The sequence below is a fragment of the Mesitornis unicolor genome, unplaced genomic scaffold, assembly GCF_000695765.1.
Source record: "Mesitornis unicolor isolate BGI_N332 unplaced genomic scaffold, ASM69576v1 scaffold18425, whole genome shotgun sequence".
NCBI classification, from domain to species: domain Eukaryota; kingdom Metazoa; phylum Chordata; class Aves; order Mesitornithiformes; family Mesitornithidae; genus Mesitornis; species Mesitornis unicolor.
In genome coordinates, this window is record NW_010186379.1 from 44,260 (window position 1) to 60,480 (window position 16,221).

The 16,221-nt window shown below is 40.8% G+C and overlaps 1 protein-coding gene across 1 annotated transcript in view; it reads right to left on the minus strand.

Moving 5' to 3' along the window:
• LOC104541164 (nuclear factor erythroid 2-related factor 3-like) overlaps positions 1-15,781 on the minus strand; it is a 46,716-nt gene extending 30,935 nt beyond the window's left edge. The window contains exon 1 of the mRNA XM_010185143.1: positions 15,739-15,781. Within this exon, the coding sequence (XP_010183445.1) occupies positions 15,739-15,781 (43 nt within the window). The remainder of the gene's footprint in view (positions 1-15,738) is intronic.
• Positions 15,782-16,221: the final 440 nt, after the last annotated feature.

The following is a 16,221-nucleotide window of genomic DNA, read 5'->3' on the forward strand; positions in this document are numbered from 1 at the left end:
CAGACAGGAAGAAATGCTGGCAGGATGGTGAGGAGGTCCCTGGGCTTTGAGGGGTCTGTAGAAGCAAAGCCCCAGCTTACAGCCTTTCTTGGCATCAGCCACATCAGCACTGCAGGAGCTGAGACCAAGCCTGAGCATCCTCAGCCAGACATTACTTCTGTAATTTCTGTAATTTCCCCAGTTATGTGCAATTCCTTAGGACAAAGCCAGCTCAGTTTGCCTTTATGCATCGTTTTGTCGTAGTAATGGTTTGTCTAGAAACAGGCTATTTGACACAAGGAACCAATAACTGCTGCAAATTGTTGTGGTTTTTTTCTCACTGTAATTCAGAAAATTCAGCAAGCAAACACACATGCACACATACATAAGTAAGGTCAGGATAATGCATTGAAAAACACTTCTAGCTCAATTATTTTGCTGACTGTAATTATTTTTGTATTCTTTGTAAAGCTAAATAGTACAATAAAATTTCACAGTCAATATGCAGTAGTAGCCAGAGCACCATGGGGCCTGGGTACTTCCTGGGGTCCAGGACCACGGGAGTTCTCTGGAGGTGGCAGAGCAGAACCTTGCAGGCAGAACCTGTCCCACCACCCCACTGAGGGGAACAGGGCTGCCTGAAGCAACCCAAGCCCTGGCCATAGGCACCCCCCTGGGGACAGCTGGGGGACCCGAAGGCCATGACAGAGTTCAACACTGGCACAGCAATGTGGGGACTCCTAAAACGTGGCAGAACCCTAACTGAGTTCAAACCACGGGTGTTTCGGTGCTGACAACTGCAGGATGCGATATCTTGTAATAACTTTTGTAAAATAATTTCTTCTTAGCAATATGAGCCTTTCTGTTGTTACTCAATGTCATACCTTTACTGTGAGATAGGTCATCTGCTGTCTTTCAGTGACATAAAATTGTACCACTTAAATGGTACCACATCTGTACCAACAGGATACAGTAAACATCTGCTGCTCTCTATCAGATGGGACTGCTTCCTAAGCAATTCATGGCAACCTCAAAGAAAATAATATTAGGCCTTTGTGCTTTCATTCTCTCTCCTATGACTTCAATATTTTCTGTTTCTTTGCAATTGTTAACAGCTGACAAAAATGAATAGGGCAAGTTTGAGCTCCTGCCTTTCACTGCAAGAGATCTCCAAGCAATTAATTAGCAGAGGGCTTCATGATCCCACTATGTCTCCTGCTTATTTTTTCAGTATATTCAATACTTACACATCCAAACATGCTACCCTGGGGATGTCAGATCCTCTGCAGGTAAGCTTTAAAACAAAATACATTACATTGACCCTATTCTGGGCTAGTCCTGCCCTTTAAGAACAGAGGGAACTTTTGCGAACAGCTATCCTCAGTTTCAGTTATAATTTTTTTTTAATTATGGAGTCAGAGAAGAAGTGGTGGTCTGGGGGGGCAGGAATGGGAGAAGCCTGTAGGGGAAAAAAGATCCTTTTTTGCCTCTAGGTGTGCTGGTAAGGATCGGGGTGGGAGCTCCATGAGCAGAGTGGGTTAACCTCTCCTTCCAGCTGCCAGAGGGAAAAAAATAACTCAGAGGCTGCTGGGAGTTGCAGTCTTGGATTACGCCAGCCTGTAGCAGAGGAAACTGGCAAAAATCCCTGCTGGAAAGGGCACAGTGTTTCTATGGATCTTCCTCTGCATATGGGAGCATTAGAGGAAGCCCAAAGTGCTGACTCCTGTCCTCTCTTTTAGTAAAAACAGAGCACTGGTGTTTATCGCTCATTTAATGGGCTGTTTGGTTAAAACTTTCACTCTGAGCAGCCATGAATTTCAAGACCCTTTTCCACATAAGAAAGCAGTTTCATCTCCTGCCTCTTGGAGAACACTTTCATGACCACCATGTGGGCAGGAAGAAACTACAAGTTTATGGGAGACCCAGATGCTGTCACCTGGTGGTAGGGGCACTCAGTAGCGAAGAAGGGTTTCTGTGTGTTTTGGATGCGGGTGCTGGGGCTGGTCGCACTTTCATTTGACCCAAAATCTGTGATGAGTGTGGAAGCTGTCCCTGTTGTGCTGCCTAGTGGCTCAGCTTCACCAAGAGAAAGGCTGAACAAACCAAAGCTTGGTACTGTTCTGGCTATAAAAGTTGGGAATTTGAACACTCATATTATTTGGGTCAGGCATTGCCACAGCTCAGCAGCAGCTGCGTGATTTTTTTGGACCAAGGTTTTGGCCTCTGCTGTCTACAGTTTGCCTAAGGCTTCTCTGAGATACGGATGCCAAGGCTTAGGTAAGGATCCTGAATTGAAGACATCTGAAAACATCTGCAGACTGAAGGGAGCTGGAAAAATCTCAACCCTGTTAAAGCTGTGTCATAGGTATGAGCACTTCTCCAGGGATCTGCCAGGACAAGGCATGGAGCGGTGAGGATGAGTCTATCGGTGCCTCCCCACCTAGGCAAGACCCGCCCAGCACCCCTGACTCACCTGGCTTTTCTGTCTTTGGAGCTTGCAAAGGGTGAATGGGTTAAATTAATCCCTGAGATAACACATACAAATGATTTAATGTGTTATATTTCAACTCACACTGATGCACATCTGTGCTTGAAGGTATGAGGGATCTGTGGCATTATTCAAGTTTCTCCTAGCATAGTAATTCACACTCAGCACAAACAGGGAAATGATGCACTGCGCGCTGTGTAACATCTATGTCTTAGTGTCAGTGATTAACTTTCTGTAAGCTCTGACATGCTTCTACATTAATAGGAACAAATGAAAGCATAGAGCAGTTGAGCCCAATTAATTATGGAACCATGTGGTACAATTTCAAAATGAAATATATCTGCTGCCCCATTTTTATTTACAAATAGATAAATACACTCATGTCAAAGTTATGCCTTAATGGTCTGCCAGTAAAAAAAGCAGCACTGGTAGACAGGTTTACAGGGCAAGATCAATGAATGTAATTTCTGAGCTTTTTTCTTACATTAAAGAGGACGGTATGGACTTCAGTTTCTCTCAAATAAAACACTGGGAAATCCTCTCTGGAATAAATTGTTAATATTATTTAATTGGTATACTGTATTGTGCTCTGTACCTTTAAAACAGTATCTAGCAGTACCTGACAATCTCCACTGTCCAGAGGTAAGAAATAGTGTTCGGTGCTATAGAACTGCCACCAAAAAAAAGGGAAAATTAACAGTTGATGTGCAAAGTCTTGGTTCTGTCAGACTAAAAATGCCTCTCTTCTGCATCCGGCCTGCTTCTGCGCTCAAACACTTAACATACTTTTGGGAGCTGTATAAATTAATAATGCTTTATTTTTTTATGATAGTGTTCCAGAAAGAGTAATTTGTAAAGAGGAGAAGTGGTTTTGTGAAGATAAGTCATAATCTCCTGTTCCATGATTGCTGTCATGGGTATAATCTATAGTACAAACTACTTGAGACAGGGATTAGCTTTTGAATTTAGGTCATCACAGTGTCTAGGCCAAAACATTAGGTCTGATTCCTAATTCTGCAACTCTCTGAGCTGTGCCAACTGCTGCAGTTCTTCATCAGTACTAGTGGAGAAAAGTGTAATACAAATCTATACAATCCATGCTACAGAATTAGCCAGTAATATTAGCTATTTATTGGTGAGTTATTGTTCAAATTAATCACACTATTCTAAGTATCAGCAGAAACGAAGTGAAGTAATTTACATTATTTTTACTGCTAAGGAGATGAAGCAGAAGGAAAACCGAAAAAGATTACATTTGAAAGGGCAGGAATAAAGGTGAATAATTGACCAAAGCACTACACCCAGCATGCGGGTTAGCACATCTGTTTTGTAAACTCAAGTGAGCTGAAATTGTCACACCTACTGCTAATGGAAAAGCTAATGGCCGCTTTTCAATGTATAAATTTATCTTTTTTTTGCCCAAAACCAGAATTAAATTTTGTTCATCATAAATTAAATTATCAGAGCCCATATTCATCTGATGACAGTTTGAACTTGATATACACAAGGGTTTGGATCACAGGCTTCATAGCTTACTTCCTTTCCTCTTTTGCCCCTCTGGCAATTACTTACGCTCTTCACCCCATCCTTGGTTCCCTTTCTTTTACATGTTGGATTAAAGGAAATTTCTTTCCTGTTGTCCAGGAAATGTCTTGGGTCTTTATCACCGTAGTAGGTATGCTTGCTGTCTTTGTGATCTTCTTTCTTTGACAAAAGGTTCTGTAGATCTGTATGTATGTGTGTATATATACACACATATATATATATACACACACACACTCATGTATATATGTAAAGCTGCTTGTTTATCACTTGCTGAACTGAGGTATTCACAAGGAAAAAAAATTTTGCCAGTACATACTTTTTATTGGCATAAATTACATTAGCAAGCCTCTTTACTGGGGTTGAGGTATAGTCGTCATCTAATTCTTGCCTAATGCTCTCTTTGTCTTTCCTCTTCTTCTTGAGACCTATGTACTCTCAAGCAACATCGTGCACTTGTAACAGTCACCCTTTCATTAAGAGAATTCCTTCTTTGCTTTCAGAACTCTCTTCAGATGTCTCTCTTCCACTTAGACTTCACTCAGTGTGCCCTCCGGCACTATCTGCAACCACCTCCTCACTCGATCGCTTTGTTCTTATCCTCTCTATTTGGTTTAAATTATCTTCTTCTTGGGGCAGAGATCTTGCTTCCTACACCTTTATAAAGAGATATTTTCATGTCTGGGTTTGCAGAACTAGAATACAAGCCAAGGAAAAAATGTTATCAAATTCTGTTCTGAAATTTCAGCTGTAATTTTGCTGTTGGATAGGCAAATTGAAACCACCATTTAAAATCTACCAGTGTAATATCCAGAAGCAAAAAACCCCCTTGAGCTCAGCAATTACAAAATGGAAGGAGATTGCTTTCTATAAATGTGTTATGATTTGCAAAGATCTAGACACAGGAATGAATAGCTAATTCACATGTATTATAATTTAAGAGCAGAATCTACTAAACACACCCCTGACTTGAAAGAAACCTAAGAATAGGAGGCATGTCAATTACTGTAATCCTTAAATTATGCATACCTTTCAAAATCTTCTATCAATGTCTTGGGTTTTTCTTCATAGGTGGTTTCTGCACTTCCTCCACAAAGTGAAATAAAACATTGGTTTATTCCAATAAATGTTGTGCCTGAAGGGCTGCCATTTGTTACTAGGTATTAACTAATTTGAGGGATCAACCCTTGTCATGCAGACCTGAAAGGAGTTTTGGTCCATCAGATCTTGCATCTTGCTTCAGAAGTGATCGGCATGTAGAGGAAAATGCTCAGCTTCTTTTCCCCAGAAAGGAATCAATTATTTAAAATACATTAATGTAAAAGGCAAGCAGAGAAAATATTTTCTTCTTCAGTAACTGAAAGAAAACCTTTCACATCTGACTGTATCAGAGACATGCAGATACAAGAGGACTTTTCTATTTAAGAACCCTAAAATAAGTGCGTCTGTTAGCTGCCAAGTTAATCACTATATAAACATATGGGTATGCAATGAGAGAAAAAAAAAAGAAGCGATCTTTTCATGGCTTCTACAAAGGTGGAGGTAGCTCACTTGCATGACAAAGAAGGCAGAGCCTTAGGGCACAGCTTTTGAGGAAAGTGCTGATTTTTGAAGCCAAGCAGGTATATAGACTATTCTTAATGCAAAGCCTGAATACACAGAACTGAACCTGAGAGAAAATAGAGCTGCTCCCTCTTGTTTACCTGAAGAATTTCTGTGTCTTTGCCTGTCCTGGTACCATGGCACGGCCTGTCCTCACTGGATTAATTTCTGTAAGTGCAGAGATCTCATGGCTGAAACCTATGTGCTGATAAAACAATATTTTAATATTAAATTATTTAAAACCTAATTACATAGATCACAGGCTGAAAGTCTCCTTCCAAACCTTCTCAAAGTGTTATGTCACTTCTGGAGGAGGCTTATCATTGATATTTCCTTTACTAATGTTATAAAGCCTTCCTTTTCACCTGCAGTCTTATGACTTGAACAGAGTGTGAAACTCAGACAGTTAAAGAATAAAAATTATATTGCTACCATCAAGCCTAGCCACCTTTGGCTTTGTAGTACGGGTGAGGTTCAAGTACAAGTCTTAAATAAGGACTTCTCTGTCCTGTTCCACCATGGGTCAGAGTTGCTGTACCTCCACACAACAGGAATTGGGCTATGACACACACTATGTTTCGGTTAACCCATCCTTATTCATGAGTACCAACAACATTTAATATGCCTTGCTTCTGTATCACCTGCCAGCATACCCTCATTTCTCACAATAATTGTGACAGAAGCATGGCAGAAGGGAGTGTCGTAAGTTTCCAAATCCCTTTGTTTTTTGTCTAGACTATTTTTTTGTTGTTGTTTTCTGCAGGAATTCAGGCCACATTTTTGAGAGGAAATAAGAGCCTGATTGCAACTACTTTATTTGCATATACTAATCAAGCAAAAGCAAATGCTTAACACCTTTTTTGGAACATTTGTGCACGTGGTTCTCCACGTGGAGGTATAATAGTGAGAAGTATCAGATTCATGGTCTCAAAGACAACCTTCTCTGTGCAAAAAGGAAAATCCAGGCATCAATAGAATAGGAGACCAAATCTCATGGTAACTGATTGACTCAAAGTCTGCCTAAAGAGTCTGTTATAACTCTACTGCCAGATAAAACTATCAATTGAATAGTACTCTAGCAATGTTTTTTGGAATATGACCTTCAAAATGCTGGGCTTGATTGATAAATTTGTCTTATGGAGTCTCTGGAGAGATGGATTTTATGTGCCACCACTGAATCAATGCTATGAATGCATCGTGAGGCATCCAGGCTCTGAAGAAGTGCAATCATTAAGTGTGATTTAATTTCCTTTTCTTGAGGTGTACATCTGGAAAATTTTTTTAATGCCATAATCAGTCACCAAGAAATACATAGCCACAATTAACAAACCAATCCATGGGATGCTATATTCCTTTATTACGGAAAGAATTCTCACATGCACTTTTTTTGGCACTGAGAGGACACCTACAAAAGAGTTTGTTGAGATCAACATCCTAAGAAAGCTCCAGTCTGAGACAAGTCTTGAGGCGCCATGTTTGTGCTTTGGCAATCCACTACAGCATTTTAGGAGGCAGATAAAAAGTGCTTATATAAGCTAAAAAAGGGTCCCCTCAACCTTTGCATGCAAGTGGGGGTGCGTTCTAGGTAGAGCTTAGTGGATAATGAATCATTTCTCCAAGATCTTTCACGTCCTTTGTTTGCAAATTATCTACAATGAGATCACAGTTCTCTCGAAAGAAAGTGTTTGTCACTGAAAATTACTCCTTGGGCCTCATTTATTTCCACTTCTCACCATTTGTTACCTTTTTCTCCATCCTACTCTTCTTTTGTCTTTTTCTCTCTGGACTCTAACCACACATGATCTATCAGAGGCATGATAGATCTATCAGATAGATAGATCAGATAGATCTGTCAGTAGCATGTCCTAAATGCCTTAGAACATGCTACATATCACTGCATTTTGTTCGGACTCTGCTCTTCCCATTTTTTGCCCCTAAACCTGTGGAGTCATCCAGATCCAGGCAAAATGGATGTAAAACTCCATCAACTGAGAATGGGAATGTTTTGTGCTTCTTCTGTGCTTAGTCTCTACACTCATAAATATGTATGTAGGTGCAAGGAAAAAGAAAAAAAACCAATTTGCTGTGGTTCATCTTGTTCTTTCAAATTTAGCTGCTAAGGTATGGTAACGATTTTGCTAAAGCTGTTGCATTTTTGCTTTATATTTTCCTTCTTTTGCCATATCATGCTTTTTTCCTAGTTCCTAACACAACTACAATTTCCTGTAAAGCCACATATTTGCCTGGGGAGAAGTAACAGTGAGAGCTCAGCAATTGCAGTAGCACATAGGTATTTCTTTCAGATGCAGCAATGGCAGCCTGTGTATTACTGAACTGATATTGAGGTAGTTGGAGGCTCAACAATTTATAGTTTCCCAGCCTTTCTGAGACCCATTCAGATATTGTAAACGCCATGCATGGGCATCTTTCACCAGTTCACAGAATTTCCAGGTCCAATGGCAATGCTGGATAATGAATTTGGATCTGATTATTTTTAGTGCTTGGCACCAGCCCCACTCAACCTGTCTTGACCACAGAGGTTCAGAAGACTCTCGGGTGGACTATATCCTTGGAAGCTCTGTTCTCTTCTAACCTGGAGTAAATCCCTTAATTGCAGGTTCAGATTCTGTGGGATGCCAGAGATGCCAACACAATCATAGGCAAATGGAGGGGAAACAGCCATGCTGCAGAAAATAAATATGGCTAATCCCCACTTTTTAGGCTTTGGACAGAGAACATCCTGATATATCATAAGCAGCACATTGGACATCTCTCCTGTGCCCTTACATTTTCTTAGCATCAGTGTGGCTTTGAGAAAAGACTACTGCTTGTTTTTTATGGATCCTGCTAGGATTCTTCAATCTTTTGTTGCTTTTTCTAGAAATACCTGAAAAACACTACTGAACACAGGAGATCAGAGAGTGAAACATAATTATGTTTCTTTTTCAAGGAGAGTTGTTTCTTCAAGTGACAGATGACTGAAATCAAGAAACAAAGCTGAAAGGAAACAGCAGAGCTAAAATAGTTTAAAAAGAGAAAAAAGAGGCATATTGTAGATTAATTTCAAATTGTTGTTTATGGTTCAGAACAGAGCAGTGTTAGCACCAGTGTCATCCCATGGAGCTGTAGAGAGGCCGTATGTGATATGCGTGTAGAAGGAAGGGAGGCAGCCTGGTGCTGTCAGAGGCTCCCCACAGGTACTACAACTCGTGTTTCCAATGCACTAGAAAACAGCAAGCAAAATCTGGAGTATTGTTAAACTCTAAAAAGGCAAGACCAAACAGAAGCAACAACCCAGACTCTTATAAAACCCTTGACTGTTTGACCTATAACAACGCTACTCATGCAGCATTGAATCTTGTGGAGGATTGAAGTCTCTTGCCTTCCGTACCAAGAGGTTTTATTCTTCCAGCTGGTGATTTTCTTTAGATTGCTTTGCAAGTGAAACTAAGGCATACAAAGCAAAACGCCAAAAAATCTGTCTGCTCCAAAAATAAGTATCTTTAATGCTGACAGCTTTATTGCTGTACAGCAGGTGCGGAAAACCTAGGAGAGGTGACTTGCAAAAATAAAAAAATTATTTGTTCCACTTTCTGTTCCTTTACTACAACCCTTCCTGAAAAACGAAACTATTCTTGAAAATATATTTCTCTGCTTTGTATGTTAACAGTCTATCTAACTTGTGATTTCTGATACCTCACTTTCAGGTATTTGCCTTGAACACATTAAAAGTTATCGGTGTACTCTTTCCACCCCCATCGTGAAAATCAGGACTGTTTTAAACAATGGTTTGTGAATTGTTGCATTATTTAATTGCTGGTGTCAGCAGAGTGCTTGTGGATTTTAATCACACATTAAAATACAGTTACGTGCTTCAAAGCACGTTAATCCTTTGCCTTCTTATCTCGGGTCTAACTCTGGAGACAAAAATAACCCTGAAACACTTTGGTGAAGTATAGGTATGCAAAGCTTTGTTTCCTGTATGGCAGAGAAACCAGAAACAATGAAGCCTCTTAATTCTTCTACCTTGAATGGCTGTGGGCTGCATATCCAGCTCAACTCAAAGCTGGTTTGCCTACTTTTCTGAAGGAGGTGAGAATTGCCTGAAGGGCACTGTTTTTTTGGCAAAGCCACGAGCTATTTCTTCCCGATAAGAAACGGTGAAGTGCAAGGTAATATTTAGTACCCCGTCCACCTAGTTTTGTACTTTTGACTTAATGTACCTTACAGTGACCAGGTAAAAATAGCTTATGGAGGTCTTAACTCCAAACGCTGGTCCTGTTGTTATAGGATAACTCCACCGACTTTACCAGAGTTTGTCCTCATAACCAGTTGTTTACAGGGTAGCAGAGATGGATAAGCCATCTGCTTGAGTAGAAGAACTGCACTGTAAAAGGCTGCCAGTGGAAGTATCCTGCCTAGGTCTGCTGCAATGCCTCCTGCGCAGGGCATCCTACATCTCCATTTCATTCCTGCAGTCCAGTCACCCCTGAGCTTTGACTGCTCCAGCATACAAGCTGCAATGAGATGTTCAATCACTGCTGTGCAAGTGTGTGTCACCTCATTGCAGTCACTGTCCTCTAGGCTGGCCCCTCAACCTTATTATGAGTGAAATGTGTTCACCTGATTCGTGTCAATATGGTGACGTGCAGATACAAAGCAGACCCCACAATCCATAAGATTGTAAAGTAGGTATGTTTATTCACCGGTGGGCGGCAAGGGAGATATTTTCTCCAGATCTTGTGTGCTGGATGCCGCCGCTCGCTGAGGTTATATATGGTAAAATGTTACATATACATAGGATTTCCCAATACACCTATACATATGCATGACCTATCCCCGCTTCGTATTAAGATTAGTTCCAGGAAGTCATTTCCATAAACTCCTCCTAACTGCGCTTGCGCAGTGCCTTCTGGTGATAATCGTGGAGGGCTCCTTTTCGTGACCTCTAGTAACCTTTGCTCGTGCGCAGACTCAGTTGTTCTTCGGTTCTTGCTCAATCCAGGGGGTCGGGTTTAGCCAGTTCTTGAGACCACTCTCTGGTTCTTATCAGCAACTCAAGACTTCTCGCTCCACCCAGTTCCACACAATTATCAGCCCATTTAGTAAGTGATAAGTAATACAATGTTTCCCAAGATTTCTTTAATCCCTTTTTCAATGGAACAATGCTAGGGCCACAGGGGAAATGTGACTTTTAATCATTCTGCTTGTTCTTGTATAGCCGCAGGCTTGGGGGAAGCAGGCTGGTATGTGTGTGGATCCTGTTTCTTGCAAAAGCCACCTAATGAACATTGTATCATATCAGCTTTGACCAATTTGGTTTTTTTGCTGATAACCACATAGTGTTTTTTTTGCTGATTCATAATGATTCATAGTGTTATGTATTGCTGATTCATAGTGCTATGTAAGAGAGACCTGTAAAGCGCATGCGCTGAAGATTTCCGGTAAAGACCAACCTTTTCTCAGAAATAGCTATGAATATGTATTAGCAACAGGTATATAAACCAAAGATGAGAACTGTACGGTGTACGTCTTGGTGGAACGGAGACTCCCGGCGCACCCAGTGCTGTTTGCTTGTCTCTATTCATTCAATAAATTGTGAACTTTAATTAGAATTCTGTTTGAGACTAAATCATTTATCACATGAGTATAGCAAACTTGTTTAAAATGATGGGATTTTCAAGAGAGTCTGGAGGATCTGGGCACAATCTATGCTGCACCACATGTTTTCACTGGTGATGTGCTCACCCACTCTACAACTGGGGTGAAGGAGCAGGAGATGATGTGGGTACGTGCTCTCTAGAGGGAACACACCTGCAGATGGCTTGTCAGTCTCAAAACAGTGAAACCAGAGCATGACATTCACGCTCCATTTTTGTAGTCATTGACGTTTCCCTTCTCATCAGGCTGTTCCCTGTGGTGTGTGGGGGAGCCCTGCAAGCAGTGGGCAGCGCTTGCTCATTGATGGTATTTTATTGCACTGGGTTTTCCTATTGCCATTTAGCCATGATTTCTTTCAATTTGGCAAAGCTGAGTACTGCAGGTGCCTGGTCAACTTACACAGTGCCTCTTATTCATGGAGTCTCTGGCATGTCTTGCTTCTTGGAGTAAGGACAATGTGCATGATATGCCATATCTCTGCTATGGAAAGGACAATCTTGCTCAAACCTTGTGAACCCCTCAAAAGCCAGCACCCCAACATCTTTCACTGCTGCTTCGTGGTCCCTCCCTGGCCAGGGCTGAAAGAGATGTGAGCAGGAGGTGAGGACAAGGAAAGGTGCAAAGTGTGACCAGACCGGGACATCATCTTTGTAACTCAGATTTGACAGTGATAACTGGACTGGCTGGTGGAGAGAAGCATCATAAAGACACAGTGTCCAGATCTCCTTTTGAAGTCTAAAATCCACCTGGGCAACAGCTAGCTTTCAATTTTATGTTGTTAAACTCTACACACACTGACTCTTGTTTTGGGCTGCAAGTTGTTCAGGATGGGTGTGCAGGGGACCCTCTTGACCCAGTGTCGGCACTAATTGTCTGCCAAGCTGAACGAGGGCAGGAACCTACCTTAAATGCCCTATTTCACCTTCTCTCTCCACTGAACATCTCATGAACCTCCACACTTGGTACTTAATTTAGGCACTTGAGTGAGGCAACTCCGTAGATTTAGTTTGCTGTGCCACAGCAGAGGCAGTCACAGCACTGTAACCTAGTGACAATAATCTAACTGTAATAAATGAACAATAATCTGGGATTGCTTTAAATTGTGCAGCAGTGATAAACAATTATTTAGTTACAGATAGCATTTATGACAGCAGCTCTATTCATGTCAGGGTATAATTAAGTGGTCTGTGAAGATGTAGCCATTGCACAGGAGGATTCACATATTGCTTTAGACTGGCAGGCTTTTAAAAGTCTCTTGGGCCAGATTGTTTATTTCTTTGCACCTTGTATCATCAATTGTGCCAGAGGAAAAATCAATTCAATCAAAGCAGTCACTTTGCAATGGAGGAGATTACTTAACATGGTGAGCGGAAGTGAAAAGGCTGCACTGTACTGCCTTCAGTCCTTCCTCAACCTAATTCATCAGCTTATGTCTCTTCCTACTGTCTGTTCAAGAATTACTGGTTAATTAGATTATTAACTACTGACCCACTCTCTATCTTAATTATGAGTTGGTATTTGTGACAGACTGGAAAAAAAGGAGTTTTAGGCACTCCTGAAAGTAAGATCACATCTCTAAATTCGACTATTATACTTCTTATAATGACTGTATTCTCACTCTGTAGTAATTTTCCCAATGCAGACGAGCAAAGATATTTGGAAAGTAATACAGACCACTGTAGAAAACGATGACTTTAATAATAATGACTTAGTCATTAAATGACTTAGTCAATAAATGAATTATTCACAAATTTTATACCCTTTCATCTGTGGGTTACTTGTTTAAAGTCAATATGAAGGTGAACTTGGCTTAAAATGAGCATTTTTTTAGGGATTCAAAGGTTTCTGCACCTGTGGGTTGGGCATATCAACTCAACTGTACCTGCAGTTGGTAGGAGTCAGCAGGCTATTTCATAGACATAAAAACTGAGTGGATGCTAATCACGGGGATTTTTACTGCCTACCTCAATGCTATGAGAAGATATTTATTTACTGCAAATTACTTCAGCATGAGCTTAACTGAAAGCATGTGAGTATTCTCAAGGAGATGAACAGGTCTTTAGCGTGTTAAAAAGCACCTGCTGGGTATGGAAAATACTGTTCCCAAAACTGAGTGTTTTCTTTGCAGTATTTCAGCAGGGAAATAGGTCAGACTGTTTTCAGCTGTAGGCCACGCAGAAACTTCCTCTCCCAGCTGTATGAAAGAGGCCCTTGGACACAGGAAAGAATTCCCTTGGCATGGGATGCCATTTCCCATAGGGGCCTCATGCCTTAGCAAGGTGAAGTCAAGAGAAGAGGAGAAGGAGGGATTGGGAATGACTAAAGATAACTGTTATTACCACACTCGTATAGTGCAATATTACTACAGCAATAGTAATTTGTAAAAAATAATCCCCGAATATGTAATTGCATCTGGTCCTCGCAGCAAGTCGTAAGCTCCACATGGTTGAGCAGCTGAGGGGTGGAGCCAGGCTACCTGCTGGGGCTTTAAACTGCCCTAGCGGTACCCCGCTGGACTACTGCTGCTGTCATGGTTGGAGGGATGGTAGAGTCTTTGAGTAGGCTCTGCATTATCCTTGTCTTTCTAGGAACAAAGCAACTAAACATAAAGAAGCAGCGCCTTACATCGCCTGATTTCTTGTAAACATATGATACAGTCCTTCATATACCAAATGAGTACTACCGCTAGTAAAACTTTAAATATTTACAAATATATTTTAAAAATCATCAAGTCTTGACCTCAGATTTTAAAAATCTTTTACATGTACCAAAAGTATCACACTCTGTATTTCATGAACAATCTTAACTCTGCCTCTGACTCAATCCTGCCCCAGGGTGGAAATCTTCTTGACACAAGGCACCAAGGAGGCTTTTGAAATTCATTGCCAATTCCTTACCAGGGAGATCTTTAGGTGAATCAGATAAGGGCCCTACTGTATCCCTTAAAACCAGACTTTGCATGTGCATTCAATTCTTTTGTGTGAATGCAATGAGTAAGAATTGAACTGAACTCCTCTCCCAGCCAATATAACTTACCACTTCCTGAACTAACAGGGATGGTTTGAGAAAAGTCTGTGGGGGTGCAGAGAAGGAGGAAAACAGTGTAGCATTTTATGAAATCTGTGATCATGTATTATTTGTTTCTACTCCATAAACTACTGGTTTGATAGTACCTTCTGGCTGTTCTCTTGATGAATGAGGTGGGATCACTGAAACAGGGAGCAGAGCCAGTATTATGGGGCCTTTGTAGTCACGGGCAAAATCAGTTTAGTAGGAATTGTGTGTGCAACACACACACACACACACACACACACACACGTACACACATGCATGCATCGAAAAAAAGGACTGAGCATTCTTAATTGATTAAGAAACAAAGACTCAAGTTACTACCCTCATGAACAAAAAATGTTAACTATGTTTGAGTAATGAATATATCTGGTGAAACTGCAAACCAAGTGCAGCTGTTATGCAAACACAAAAAGCAGAAAATTTGTGTTTAATTGCTCACTCAGCTATATTAATTGGTACTGAAAAGAAAATACTGTTTACTGTGTTGATGTGAAATGGAAACTTCAACAATAAACTCTATTTCATCAACAAGATTTTTCTAATGAACCTTTACCTATCAAATTCCAGGTTTTCACTTGTCCATCATTACCCCTGAAGAAAATGGGGTGTTTGAATATGTAACATAAAACAGGATCATATTTAGGACATTACAGTAGGTCCTGATACATTTAGTTGCCTTAGGGGAAGTCAGAATTACTTAAAATGAGGAGTCCTGCATTGAGCAGAGCATTTAGCAGCCACAGCCAGAGGAATGCACTTTATAAACATCAAGTGGCATTTACTTCTGAAATAGTTTATGTTTTAAAGGACTATTTTTGATAGGCATAGTTCTTGGTACATGAAGAGTGGAGAAAACGCACAATTAATTATTTTTTTGGTTGGCAGTAGGCTATATGATCAGGTTAATAAAGACAATTCCCTGGAGTTAGAAAAATGTATCTCAGCTCAGAACCACACCAAATCTTGTAAGCAAATTTTTGACTAATAAAAACTGTGCGATAAATGTATGGAATTCAGGGAATGTATTTATCTTGGAAGCTTTTGGGATCTTGTTCTTATGTTTCTCTGAAAAGCATGTAGCAGACTTCTTTTTTGGTGTTACAGGATAGGACAGGTACTGGGAAGCATTTCTGAAACTGAAGGTGAGAGGACCTTGAGGCACTTAAGACTGCAACTTATTACAAAAACTACAGAATAAAAAAGAAATACTGTGATACATTTGAACTTAAATAACTACATAAGAAGTAATTTTATGGCAAATAACTCAGAACGCAGTACAAATCTCTCTATGCAAATTTTGTGGTAAGTTGTGACATTTCTTTTAGGGACTCAAGGAAAAGAAGTGAGGGTAGGAAAGTAACAGTTATGCTGTTCAGCATCAAGTGCTGCCTTACCTTCACGCTTTTTCAAAGCCTTACAAAGCTTCTCCAGCTCCATCGGACCCAGAGTTCCATGGAGTGAAAGTGATGAGTGGCTCCCCCTCTACAGCTCTACATGGAAAAAGCAAACAGAAAGTGCCAGAGTAAGAGTTGCTGCCAGCAATTTCAGGGGGCCAAATTTTATATCCCAACATACTCGGGGGGGGGCGGGGACGACACGACACGGACATTCATCTCTTAGAATGTTATTACTAGAGGTTTTATCGGCTGCCCTCTAGTGAGACTGCTCAGTGACACACTCTCGGACCTCGGTGCAGGAGATTGCTGTGCAGGAGTCAAGATGCTGTGCCAGCATTTAGTTCCCAAGCAAGGCACTAGATACATGTGGCGGCAGGAAAGGGAAGGTGTGAGGAAGAAATATCCCGGGAATTAATCAGCATTAACATGATGGTGATTAAAGGGTGAAATTCTCATTTAAAATACGGGAAACAGCCTGTA